Source organism: Macadamia integrifolia, chromosome 3, assembly GCF_013358625.1.
Source record: "Macadamia integrifolia cultivar HAES 741 chromosome 3, SCU_Mint_v3, whole genome shotgun sequence".
Classification (NCBI taxonomy): Eukaryota; Viridiplantae; Streptophyta; class Magnoliopsida; order Proteales; family Proteaceae; genus Macadamia; species Macadamia integrifolia.
Window position 1 is genome coordinate 10,239,541 of NC_056559.1, and position 12,442 is coordinate 10,251,982.

Sequence of the window (12,442 nt, forward strand, 5' to 3'; positions counted from 1 at the left end):
TCCAAGCAGTTACCGTTCCGATTCGGACCTGGCTCCTCTCCTAAACACCCATAATTACTTGGGTGAGCATCACGTGTCCAGGCCATCATCCAATGATTCTGAACGTTTCGTTTTTCGCACATCTATCAGTGCCTCATTCATGATGCCACTTTTTTTAAAGTATTGAATCTTTGCCTGAACGCATGGTATTCACCCATGTAACTATGGCAGACATGGGCAATGGGTGCTCAGATGAAGAGTCGAATCCTCCTAACCCAAGGATTATAATTATGTATGTCTAATGACATACTACGGTGGGTGTTTTGATCGACATTCTTCCCTTTCGTGACACGTTTTTGAACTTTCGTGATGCACTCTCGCATTTCATACCGTTTTAGGTCAGGCAATAAGTGTCGAAGAAGGACAATCATTCATTCTTAAAACTAACATTACCCAACTCAATATATTACTTTGTAACCTCGCTTGCATCTTTCATGAAATTGACTATTGCCGCATCTTACAACTCAAAAATTTTTCATTCTTATCTATTGCTGCATCTTAGAAAAATAATGAAAATATTACGGAAAAAGGAATGTAGCCTATGGACTTCACTCTGTTGTGTTATCATTTGCTTGTTGGCCAAGCAAGCCTACGAGAACTTAAATCTCCTTTAGCCCCTTTTCGTCTATTAATCGATGTCTAGGATTTGATCTTAAACTGCTTTTTCCATCTTATCGTCACATTGCTTTCAAATGATAATTGACCTTTGCAGAGTCTATGACCCACCTTATTATATGTCTTATCAATTTCTTGTTTTTTCTTCCGTTCTTTATATATTTTGTTATTACTTTAATCAATATTAGTCCGCAGTATTTTTTCACTCGTTAGAGTCCCAGCTGTTGAAGACGAATGTGGACCCACCTTCCTCAGCTTTCCTCTTCAAATTGTACACCCATAGAACCCCACCTGCAACACTCCCTCCTTCACCCGGTTTCACTTTCCCCTCCCTCTGCAACCATCTTTTCCTCCTCCTTCTCACTCCATATTTATAACGAGTTCAAAAGCTTCAACAACCTCTTTGATCTATTATTCATTTTCAATTTGATCTATTTTGCTTTGTCTTTTGAGTCGATGAATAGAAAAGAAGGTATTTGATTGAATTAAAACTCTAAAATTTGACATGTACAATCTAGATCAAGTTCTTTCTATTCAATACCTTGTGATATTTTGACCAATAATAGAAATTTATGGCAACAATAATTTGTAATATTTTAATGATAAAAATTTAATCCAAAATAAGTAAATAAATGGCTTAATCCAGGGAGTACACTGGTGCAGCACCTAGACAAGCAGGACGGCGATCCCGCTAGCCGGTTAGTGGGCCGTGGGGGTTGCAAAGGGGGCAGGAGGCCCCCCTGCATAGCAGTGGGTGTAGGGGGGCGCAGCCCCCCGCTCGAATTTTTTATTTGAGGGCAATTGTAGTTTAATCCGAATTAGGGTTTTTTCGCTATATATTTGTAGCGAGGGTTTCTTTCTCTGTAATGCAAGCAATACTGAGAGGTGTGAGGACGAGCGCTGTAACCATATTCTCCATTGATAGTGAAGCAGGATCTCATTTCACCGGGGACGTAGGCAACCTTGCTGAACCTCGTAAAATCCATGTGCATTGTTTGTTTTATTTTTCCATTATCTTCTGCATCGTTTTAGGGTTGCGTTTTTACAATAAAGTGGCTTATTCAAGCTTTAGTACAATTATGAAAGTGAAAAACGGTTCTCTGAGCACGTGGCATTGAGGAGAGGTGCGACAAAAGGTTTCATATGTAAGATCAAGGCAACTATGTCATTTCATATGAGTACTAAAGATATAAAAAGAAAGGATGCTAGCATACACTCCCTGGCAGTTGAGGCAACATTTTTCTCATTATGAATATACCTGATATACCATATATATACTCACTAACTGGTCAATGGTCAGGTGACCAGACCCAAGACCAGATCAGCATGAGCACAAGCATGGAAGCTGCCCCTTGGAAAGACCACCAAGCACCTGACCAATCTCACAATGGGACCAACACCGATAATCAACTTGAATTAAGATCATGGACTACAGGTGTTAACCTGGGTTAGACGGTTGCTTAACCCCTAGTCTTATTGTGGTCAGGTTAACGGTTGGAGAATCCTACTATGGTTTGGTTAGCGGTTAGTGGATCTTACTATAGTTAGGTTAGCGGTTAGAGGATCTTACTACAGTTTGGTTAACGGTTGCGGTAAGTAACCCAGGTCGAGTTAATCATTATGATCCCAGCTAGCTTGACAACGACGGGAGAAGATCTCTCCAATAAGGCAAGGACACGCATCTATACGACAGAGCCTCTTGACCAATAAAGAAGATTCATATATTCTAAATAAGGGGCATCCAACTAGTCCTACAGGTAAGATCTCAATCCATTGAACACTCTAAGCAATACTAGTTCTGAGTATGACTTAAGCATCGGAGCCTGGTTCCGAAGCTCCCTTTGGGCCGCTCTCTAATCTGTGTTCTGTAGATCTACGCCAAGCGGAAACGTGCAGTAACAATACCATATAAAATGGATATAAAATACAAAGTGACCTATCTTTAGCCACTCTCTCTAATCATTTTAAACCGAAATTTTTACCAATGAGATATTTGCTTGGTTCTCACTAACTATGACCCATTCATGTATTACCATGTGGTGAAACAGTGAAACATTAGACTTTTTTTTTCTTTTTTTTGGTGAAGAAACGTTAGACTTCATAGGCATAGTGAAAATCTAGATATCCCCTAGCCAATTATTCTGGGAAATTTTTATTTCATAGCCCCCTGTATAGCAAAGAAGAAAGAAAGAAGGGAGAAAGAGAGGGGGATTTTTACACTCTTTTGCTCTGCCCCCTTTCAAGCATGATTTTAGTTATCAATCGATATCGATACATGCACAATATCATATCGATGGTATCAAAACAGGAGAGAACAACATAGTAAAACAAAAAACCTCAGAAAATGAGAGGGCAACATTGTAAAACAAGGGCTCATATCAGTTTCTCGTGGGGCAAAAGTATCTGATCTGACCGGACATGAAATATACATATCGGTATTGGTATCAATATCAATATCGATGGTGACCTATATCGATCCCTCTTTCCAAGTCAGCTTTTCTGGATGAATCCATAGTGGTGTGTCGCCATCGATATTGGTAATAAGCTTAGGAGTGGACCAGGCCTGGACTTGTAAAATTCTTTTGAGGCCAAGTATTGGGCTACATATTTCATTCGGTTGGTAAAAGGCATGGCATAACTATGGCTTTCTCTAATACATTCAAGGATTAGTCAAGCACCCTTTCTTCATCAGCCCAATATTCTGGCCCAGGCCGGCATATTTTGGTCCGGCCTGGGCCCTTATGCTGAATTATATAATTCCCCTAGAAGGTAACATTAATTGAATTCATTTTATAAACCATTTAGGGAGAGGAGGGGGTGGGGGAAAGGGGAGTAAAGAAAGCTTTAGACGTAAGTGGAAAGAGAGCCTTCCACGGAATCGTTGTTGAGATGTTTAACACAAAAGTTTAAGTTATTAGGTGAAGAGGCCCAATTAGTATATGAAGTCATTTCAGATGGTTAAACTTGGATTATTTCTATCACTCCTCACGTGTTGCTCTTGGATGGCAGTACAAATGGCATTCGATGAATATGTCACTATGTAGGAGGAAATTTTGGAACACCCATGAATCGGCCATCATTATTATTTCTTCTATTTGTTGGAGATCTGAAATGATCTTTACTAATCCCTAGGGCAAAACTACCTGAGCGCAATGCTGGACATAAGTGAATCTCGGTCAAGAAAAACTTGGTCTTTGAGAAAAATTTGTTGAAACCAAAGTTAGTTACAAACTTACAATAGATTATGACATTACTCTTCATATCAAGTTTTCCAAGGCCATCCATTCATCGTGGCCAATGCAACTACTTACAATTGGGTTGGAGCGGGAGAAAGGTGGGGAGTGATGGGTTACATATGGACCATCCCCATCATTCAGCGACATGTGGAATAAAACTTTATCTTTAATGTTTTGTTCTTTTTGGGAGGAGGATAGGTATGCTAGCAGGTTACCTTGGAATTTTAGGCGTTAGCGGAATTTTAACCATAGGATTTGATCATCTTAAATAAAATCGTTAGATTGAGAGAAGAGGTCCAAACCTTCAATCCACCGTTGTTGCACCTTTTCTCTTCCCTAATTCTATCTCCACCCTCGGTCTAACGATTCAAGCCACGCCGAAGCAGGAGCGCTGCCATGCCGGAAGTAGCATTCATAGGGTTTCATATATCTCCACTCTCTTACTCCCCTCTTCAATTGTTCTATTATGGTAGGTCTAACGATTCAAGCCACGTCGGAAGCAATGTTCATAGGGTTTTGGATATCTTTGGAGATCATCCGATGCTTTAAGTCCATTAAATCGACTGAGAAGTTTTCCTTTACTTGGAAATAGTTTCCAATTTTTGTGTTCCTAATTAAATTGATAAGCATTATCTTTATAACTTTGCATATACCTTATGAGGAACGATGAATTTCCTTTTGCGACCAGCGCAACCTTGGTTTTAAGTCTATCAATCTCCTCTCGATTCTTTTTAGACTGTGAAAGTTGCAGCAGAGGCAAAGAGCAGGGATGAGGTGGAGTAGTGAATAGTAGGGAGGGTGAGGTTGAGGGAGGCGCAGGAAGACGTATGTGGAAGGAAAGAGGAGGGAGGGGGAAAGGGCATTGGAACCAGAACCAAGACAAGAGCCAGAGCCAGAGGCAAACGAGGTAAGGGAGGTAGCGCCAGAGACAAAGATGGAGAGGAAGAAGAAGGGGAACGGGAAGGGGAAGGAAAGGAGTTGCAAGAGAGCGGCATAGATAGATACATACACACTATATTTAATCAATGGCATATATTTGATCTATCTAATCTAATGGCCGATGGACGCTAGGATACCTCATTCCTAGGTAATGCGCTGGCATACCCAACATTTTTCCTTTTTCCTTTTTTTTTTTTTTTTCCAATGAAGGTATATTCTATCATTTCACATAAAAATTGCATTAAATGGTTTCAACTTTTTGAAAACATTTTTCTACCCTTGTATTAAATACAAAATTCTAGAAAAAAATTATAATTTGTAAATACAAGACAATAGGCAATTTAAAAGAAGGTTACAAGAATTCTTAGTCCACTTGTTCCTTTGTATCTCCCTTGTGCATCACTCATGGTTTCAAGTATGGGTATCGACTGAGATCAATCTCCAATTCTTGATCGATTATTCCTCTAATTTCAGGAGTAAATTAGTAAAAATTATAAAAAACAAAAGTGATTGATACGCATCAATTCTCCCCAATAGCGATACCAAGAAGCAAATCCATGGCCACTCGATCCCCCTTCGTAACATAAATAAGTTATTCTCTTTCTCTATCCTTCTTTTACAGTTCCCTTCCTCCTTCAATCAAGATAGTGTTATTACTTTCACATCGAAGTCGTTGTAGTATAGTGGTAAGTATTCCCGCCTGTCACGCGGGTGACCCGGGTTCGATCCCCGGCAACGGCGTTTATAATATTTTGCTCAGTTTTCTTCTATTTTCGTGTCACTTCTGAGTGAATCTGGCGCCTGCCCTCAACATTTCAAAATCAGTCTATTTCAATTTCCAATTCATGAAATTACATGAGCCATTGAGAACTCAGACCTCTTATTTTTCTGAAAAATGGATCATCGATCCGCCACACAATGCCTGTTTCTGCTTCAGAAGCTAAGCGGCTTGACAGCACTGAAGCAAGTCCATGCCCACATGATCAAAACCGCCATTGATCAAAACACTTATCTACTTAGCAAGCTCGTCGAGTTCGCTGCTCTTTCTTCTACCCCTCGAAGCTTTGGCTACGCAAGAGAGGTTTTCTACCGAATCCAAGAACCTAACCTTTTCCTTTACAACACCCTGATTAGAGGATCCTTGATTAACAGTCTCGCTGAGGAAGCCATCTTCCTGTACTTACGAATGCGTGGGGAGAACCTCCTCCCTAACAATTTCACGTATCCCTTTGTTCTTCGTGCTTGTGAAGACCAATTGGAGCTCAGACGTGGGAAGGAGGTCCACGGTTGCATTATAAGAACTGGGTTCGGTTCAGATCCTTATGTCCTTACAACCCTTTTGAATATGTACTCTGTCTGTGAAGGCAGCATGAGAGCCGCAACCAAAGTCTTCGACGAAATGCCTGTGAGAGATGTAGTGTCTTGGAACAGTGTGATCGCAGGATATCTCAGACATGGAGATTTGGTTTCAGCGGCAACGTATTTTGATCATGCACCTGAGAAGAGCCTTGTTTCGTGGAATTCAATGGTTTCTGGTTATGCAAATTTGGGGAGGATTAAAGAAGCAAAGAGGTTGTTTATGGAGATGCCCATGAAAGATGCTGCTTCATGGAATTCATTGATCTCAGGGTACATCAAGGTTGGTGATATGGTCTCTGCTGAGAGAATCTTCGAGCAGATGCAGGAGAAAGATGTGGTTTCCTGGACAGCCATGATTGATGGGTACCTGAAATATGGCCTCTATGATCGTTCCTTGACACTGTTCCGACAGATGCAACTAGTGAAAATTAGACCCACTGAGGTAACCCTTCTCAGTGTCCTCACTGCTTGTGCTAATTTGGGCGCACTAGAAACGGGAAGTTGGATTCATGGTTATATAAATAAAAATGGCATTGAGATTGATAACAATCTTGGTACTGCACTCATAGACATGTATGCGAAATGTGGCAACATGGAGAAGGCTTTGGATGTCTTTATTAACATGGGAAGAAAGAAAGATGTGATAACTTGGACAGCAATGATAGTTGGACTAGCCATGAATGGTCGCTGCAGAGAGTCTCTAGAGTTCTTCTCAAACATGGTAACTGAGAGAGTGAGACCAGATGAAGTCACATTTCTTGGAGTTCTATGTGCTTGTTCTCACGCAGGGCTTATTGAGGAAGGGACTCACTATTTTGAATCCATGAGTAAGGATTACTCCCTTGTGCCTAAGATTGAGCACTATGGTTGTATGGTTGATCTCCTTGGACGAGCTGGGTTACTAGAGAAGGCTGAGGAATTTGTTAAAACCATGCCCATTAAACCTGATTCAGTCATTTGGGGGTCCCTTTTCAGTGCCAGTCAAGTTCATAAAAATGTGGATGTCGGTGAGCGAGCGATGAAGTATCTATTAAAGATGGACCCTGAAAACATAGGCAATTATGTGACCCTTTCAAACATCTATGCTTGCACTGGTAGGTGGGATGATGTTGCTGAGGTGAGGAAGAAATTGGTGGAAATGGGAATCAAAAGAACACCAGGTTGCAGCTCTATTGAAGTTAATCACCAAGTTCACGAGTTTGTCTCCGGTGACACATCACATTCAAGATCTACAGAAATTTATGAAATGCTGGATTTGTTAGCTCAAAGAATGAAGGTGGTAGTCCATGTACCAAATGACAAATATTGAAGAAAAGGTTAAGATTGGTCGACATTTCTGAGGAGAATCACTGAATCAGGCAAGATATTCGGAAGGAAAGAAACTTGATTCCTCTGATTTGGAATCCGTGTCATATTAAGAAAGTTGCAACCTTCTGCAATGAGGAATTTTGCCAGAGCTTTATCAGAAAAAAAAAAAAAGGAATTTTGGCGGAGTGCCATGAGCCAGACAACCTTCTATCAGACTACTCTCCCCTCCCATTACTTCAAAATTCTTTTCCAGGAAGGTGAAGAAATGTTGTTCTTCTGGTGGCTCTTCCACCCTTTATCCGGGGAAGCAAATTATTGGCGCACCTGCGAATATTCAACATTTCAAGTTAAGATCAAACCTTATTCAATCTACCTCTTTTAAGGAGATACTGCAGGAACATTGAATACAACTTCAAGATTGCTCAACTTTACCGAGGAGAACTGCTGAATCAGGTAGGATGCTTTGAAGGAGACTTGATTACACGGATTTGGAACCAAATCACTTCAAGAAAATTGCGTTATTCAACGAGGAATCTTGGCAAGCTATGTAATATAAGCCAAACAACCTTCAATCAGACTGCTTTTCAGTCCCATTACTTCAAATTTATTTTACTCTGGAAAGATGAAGAATCAAGTTCTCCAGGTGGTTCTTTAACATTGATGCTGGTAACTGAATTAATTGGCCTCGCCAGACTTCAAATCCTGCAAGTGGATATTTGCTTCCCATAGAATCGCACCAGTGAATATCGCACTCCAGATTGATTCTGCCAATGAATATCATCTCCAGATGCCACTGAGGATCTTCATTGTCCTATTTTGATTCTTGGCCAGCAATTTAGCCTTTGGAGTTTAGTGCTTGCAATTGGAACAAGTTAAACCAGAGCATTTATGTGGAATTCTTTTGTTCAGTTTGAAAGAGTAAAGGAGAGCTCTGGAGTTGTTTGCCAAGAATTTCAGATGAAGATGTTATAAACTATTAATTGATTTGGACTTGGTAAATCTTGTACATAAATCTCAGAAACTCCCAAAATATGGAATTGAAAGAATGGGATGTTGAATTGAAATCCCAAAAACATCTCCAACGCAATGAAATCAAACCACAACTTAGATAAAGATCCAATATAAGAGAATTATATCACGAAAGCTGAAGATGACAGAACCATATATAAATAATGGATTGAACTGTTAAGGTTGCATAGTTATTCTGGATTTGATACAGGCCTGACTATTAGCCCTTCTAGTCTTCTTCCCCACTCCCAACATGGAATCCTTTCCATTCAAATTATTACTAGACAATATAGGCAACCAAAAAATTTTCTTCCAGGAACGAACTAGTTCTGTCTGTAAGCAATATAGTTAGCCAGAGCAATCAATGGAGCCGCTTTCTCTGGATCGAATTCAGAGAGGAGCTCCCTAGCATCCTTGTTTAGCTTCTCAGCAAACTCGCGCGATTTCTCTAAGCCCAGAAGCTTCGGATAAGTGGTCTTGTCAGCCGCTAAATCCTTGCCGGCCGTCTTCCCCAAATCTTTGGAAGATTTGGTGACATCAAGGATATCGTCCACCACCTGAAACAGCAACCCAATAGACCTCGCAAATTTCCTCAGCTTCTCAACTTGCTCATCAGATCCACCACCCAGAATCGCTCCGAGAACCACTGATCCTTCAAGCAATGAAGCAGTCTTGTGGATGTGGATGAACTCAAGCTGCTCCAATCCAACATCAGGAACCCCTGCTAAACCAATATCCACCACCTGCCCTGCAACCAGGCCTCCCGTCCCAATCACCTGAGCTAATTCACCGATAACACGGACGATCCTCTCTGGCGTAACCCCGACTGTCGCAGTGGCGACGTGCTCGAACGCGAAGGCCAGAAGAGCATCTCCGGCGATGACAGCCATGTCCTCGCCGAAGACCTTGTGATTGGTGGGCTTCCCACGACGGAGATCATCGTCGTCCATACAAGGGAGGTCGTCGTGAATCAAGGACATGGTATGAATCATCTCCAGCGCACACGCGGCCGGCATGGCAGTATTTTCATCGCCTCCGACTAGCTCGCAGGAAGCAATACAGAGAATCGGACGCACGCGCTTGCCGCCGGCGAGGAGGGAGTAGCTCATGGCTTCGTGGATCTTGAGCGGGTCTTTGAGGGAAACAGCGTCTTCGAGGGCTTGATTCACGGAAGCTCCCTTCTGAAGCATGTAAGCTTTGAAATTGAAGCCCGCCTGAGCTGCCTCCATCTCCGGGCTTTCTCCTCCTTTCAGTCTTTCCTCCTCTTCCTCCTTGATGACATGTACCGCAGATTTGGAAGCAGAAGAAGAAATGATAGCTCGTCTCGCCCTTGGAGAGAAAGACATGGGCAACCTCCGCAAAGGGCTAACCCTCGAGCAAGTTGGGGATCTGGGTCTCCCTGCATGATTAAATATCGAGCAGGCTTGAACCCATGAACCTAAATTCACAGAGTTCATCCTTCTTTGTCAAATTGGATTTTACTTTCCTTAACCGAGAAGAAGCAGCAGAGCGAGACTCAAACTAAACAAACTCATACAATCAAACTGAGAGAGACAGACAGAGACAAACAAGCATGGAAGGGAGGGGGGGGGGTGGGTTTTTCTCAATCTCTGAATCCTCTGCAAAAATTGGAATCTTAATGGAGATCTGCTGCTGTAGTAGCGAGGGCAATGAATGTAGTTTGTGTCAAAACTTCCCAGTGGATTTTCCAAGAAAGCTGCAACGCCTAGAGTGTATGCAACACACCAACACGATAATCACCATCACCCTTTCTCTCTCTCTCTCTCTCTCTCTCTCTCTCTCTTTTTCTCTGGTTGGCTTTCACATGTCAGAAAGGAGTATGTGAATGGAAGCTAAAACCAGTTCTTCCTCCACACATAATCTTGCAAAGGTGCTTTAAAACATGTTTAAAATAAAATTATAATGAAAAGACATTCTTAAAATATGGAATTTTCGTTGCTTACTCAGAATATGAAATTCCCTGTTATTTTTTCATAGCAACCTCATACGGAAATAGATACTCTCACGTGCATGGTCCTTTCCAACGCACATCGGATGGATGAGAGATCCTTGGGATTGGATTTAGATCTTCTACAATCCTCTTAGTTAGAGAGGAGGTGAAACAAGAGAAAAAAATAGTAGAAAAAATTAAGGGATTTCACTTTCGTAGAGGACTGGTGCACCGGAGGGAATCGTTAATAATGCGATAATGACTAAACACTGTTAGAATATAAATCTACATCCTTTGCAGAGTATCTGAATACGTACTCCAGTAGCTTCTCAACCATGTGATAGTGTGATACTCACCATTGTTGATGATTTTTTTTTTTAAGAAAATGCTTTAGAATAATCTTCTTATCAAATAATGGGATGTGGAGGTTGGATTAATAATATGATGTATTAATTTTTTTTTCTTATAATAAAAATACACAAAAGTATTTACTTATCATAAAAAAATAAGCAATAAAAAAAAATAGTTTCAAAATCTGCATTCGCTATGTACATAATCTACCATTTTTACAGCTCAAAAAGCAGAAATTACTATCTAATCAAGTTTCAAAAATACTTTGCCCATTCGGCTTGGGTTGAGAATGGTTGTGGACCATGGATTTAGGGGACGGTCTGCTGATATTGATCTGATATATAAGATTGGTGTGGTTTTGTTTTTGCTTTTTTTTTTTTTTTTTAAGTACAATTATTTTACTATTTTACCCCTAAAACAATATGGGTAACCATTTCAGATCGATCTGAGATCAAGAATCGATCTCAACCGATATCGATTCGATACGATATGATCAATACAACTAATATGATACCAATACTTGAAACCATATTGTAGACATTAATTTGGGACAAGTCACGCCACTCAAAATTTCTGGCTCTTATCCATTGCCAACTTGTTGCCTTTTTACCTTTTATTGAGATTTCCACTATCTTTATGTATGTCAGTTCTTCCAAAAGAAATTTTGCTCTTTTCAATAATTACAATATAAGTTGTGGGGTTAATAAACAAGTTGTAAGTATTTTAATTAATTAAATCTACAAAAAAAACATCAAGCTGGTGAGAGATCTTTGCATAACAAAGTGTGTGGTTTTCAACTCTAGTCTTTTTATCTTTTCGAGACTACTCATACATGATTCGATTCATGTGATTGTGAGATCAATATGAGTTCACGAGAGGCCATACATGTTGTTCGCAATAATAATAATAAAAAAAAAATTGAAGTATTACATCTACCAATTTCATTAATAAGAAAACTCTATATTAAGTACACTAAATAATTACAAAAAAAAAAACCGTTATGACATAGGTAACGGTTATAACGTGCCGTTATATTGTCTTCTGTGTCAGAGTGGAGAATTGTAGGGGTGCACTTTTGGCTGGACACATGGACATTTGGTCTAAGTAGTGGAGCCTCCACTTGTAAGATTCTACCAATTGGGTAGAGAGTACGAAATGAAATTTTCTTTCGAATGAGACTGATACAGTGACACCCTTCATTTTAAAATAATTAATAAATGGTCGGTGCTCCGTGCAATGGCCTTTATTTTCGACAAAAAAAATATCTCTAAGAAAGTCCAAAAGTGCAATGTGCTTCACGGGTCAATTACTCCTTCGACAAGTGGTCAATGCTGATACGATTGTATATCCTTTGGCTTTTCAGGGTTGCAACAGGACTCTGGGTTGGGCTGGGCGTTGTCCCCATGGTTATGCTGAGGTTGGCCTGGCTCGGCCTGGCTCAGGGCTTGAAAATCTGACTTTAAATCGCCCTCATGGTGGGGTGAGGTGAGGATGGGTTGATCTTGATTCGCCTTGATCATATAAAGGGGGGAGGGGTAAGAGGGATGCAGAGATTGGGCCGGGCAGAGAAGAAAAAGGAGAAGACAAATTTTCCAAATCTAAAGTTCTACCATGTTTATGAATACTCCATCGAAAC

At 40.6% G+C, this 12,442-nt stretch overlaps 2 protein-coding genes and 1 non-coding gene across 3 annotated transcripts; 2 read left to right on the forward strand and 1 right to left on the reverse strand.

Moving 5' to 3' along the window:
* Positions 1–5,498: 5,498 nt before the first annotated feature.
* TRNAD-GUC lies at positions 5,499–5,570 on the forward strand. Its single transcript has one exon. It is a non-coding gene; the product is annotated as a tRNA-Asp (tRNA).
* A 78-nt stretch (positions 5,571–5,648) lies between these two features.
* LOC122073998 (pentatricopeptide repeat-containing protein At1g08070, chloroplastic-like) lies at positions 5,649–7,531 on the forward strand. Its single transcript, XM_042638760.1, has one exon. It carries the CDS (start codon positions 5,725–5,727, stop codon positions 7,495–7,497), a length of 1,773 nt encoding a protein of 590 aa, XP_042494694.1. The 5' UTR covers positions 5,649–5,724; the 3' UTR covers positions 7,498–7,531.
* Positions 7,532–8,631: 1,100 nt separating this feature from the next.
* On the reverse strand, positions 8,632–10,381 carry LOC122073999 (geranylgeranyl pyrophosphate synthase, chloroplastic-like). The gene has a single exon (XM_042638761.1). The coding sequence runs from the start codon at positions 9,959–9,961 to the stop codon at positions 8,828–8,830; it is 1,134 nt and encodes a 377-aa protein (XP_042494695.1). The 5' UTR covers positions 9,962–10,381; the 3' UTR covers positions 8,632–8,827.
* Positions 10,382–12,442: the final 2,061 nt, after the last annotated feature.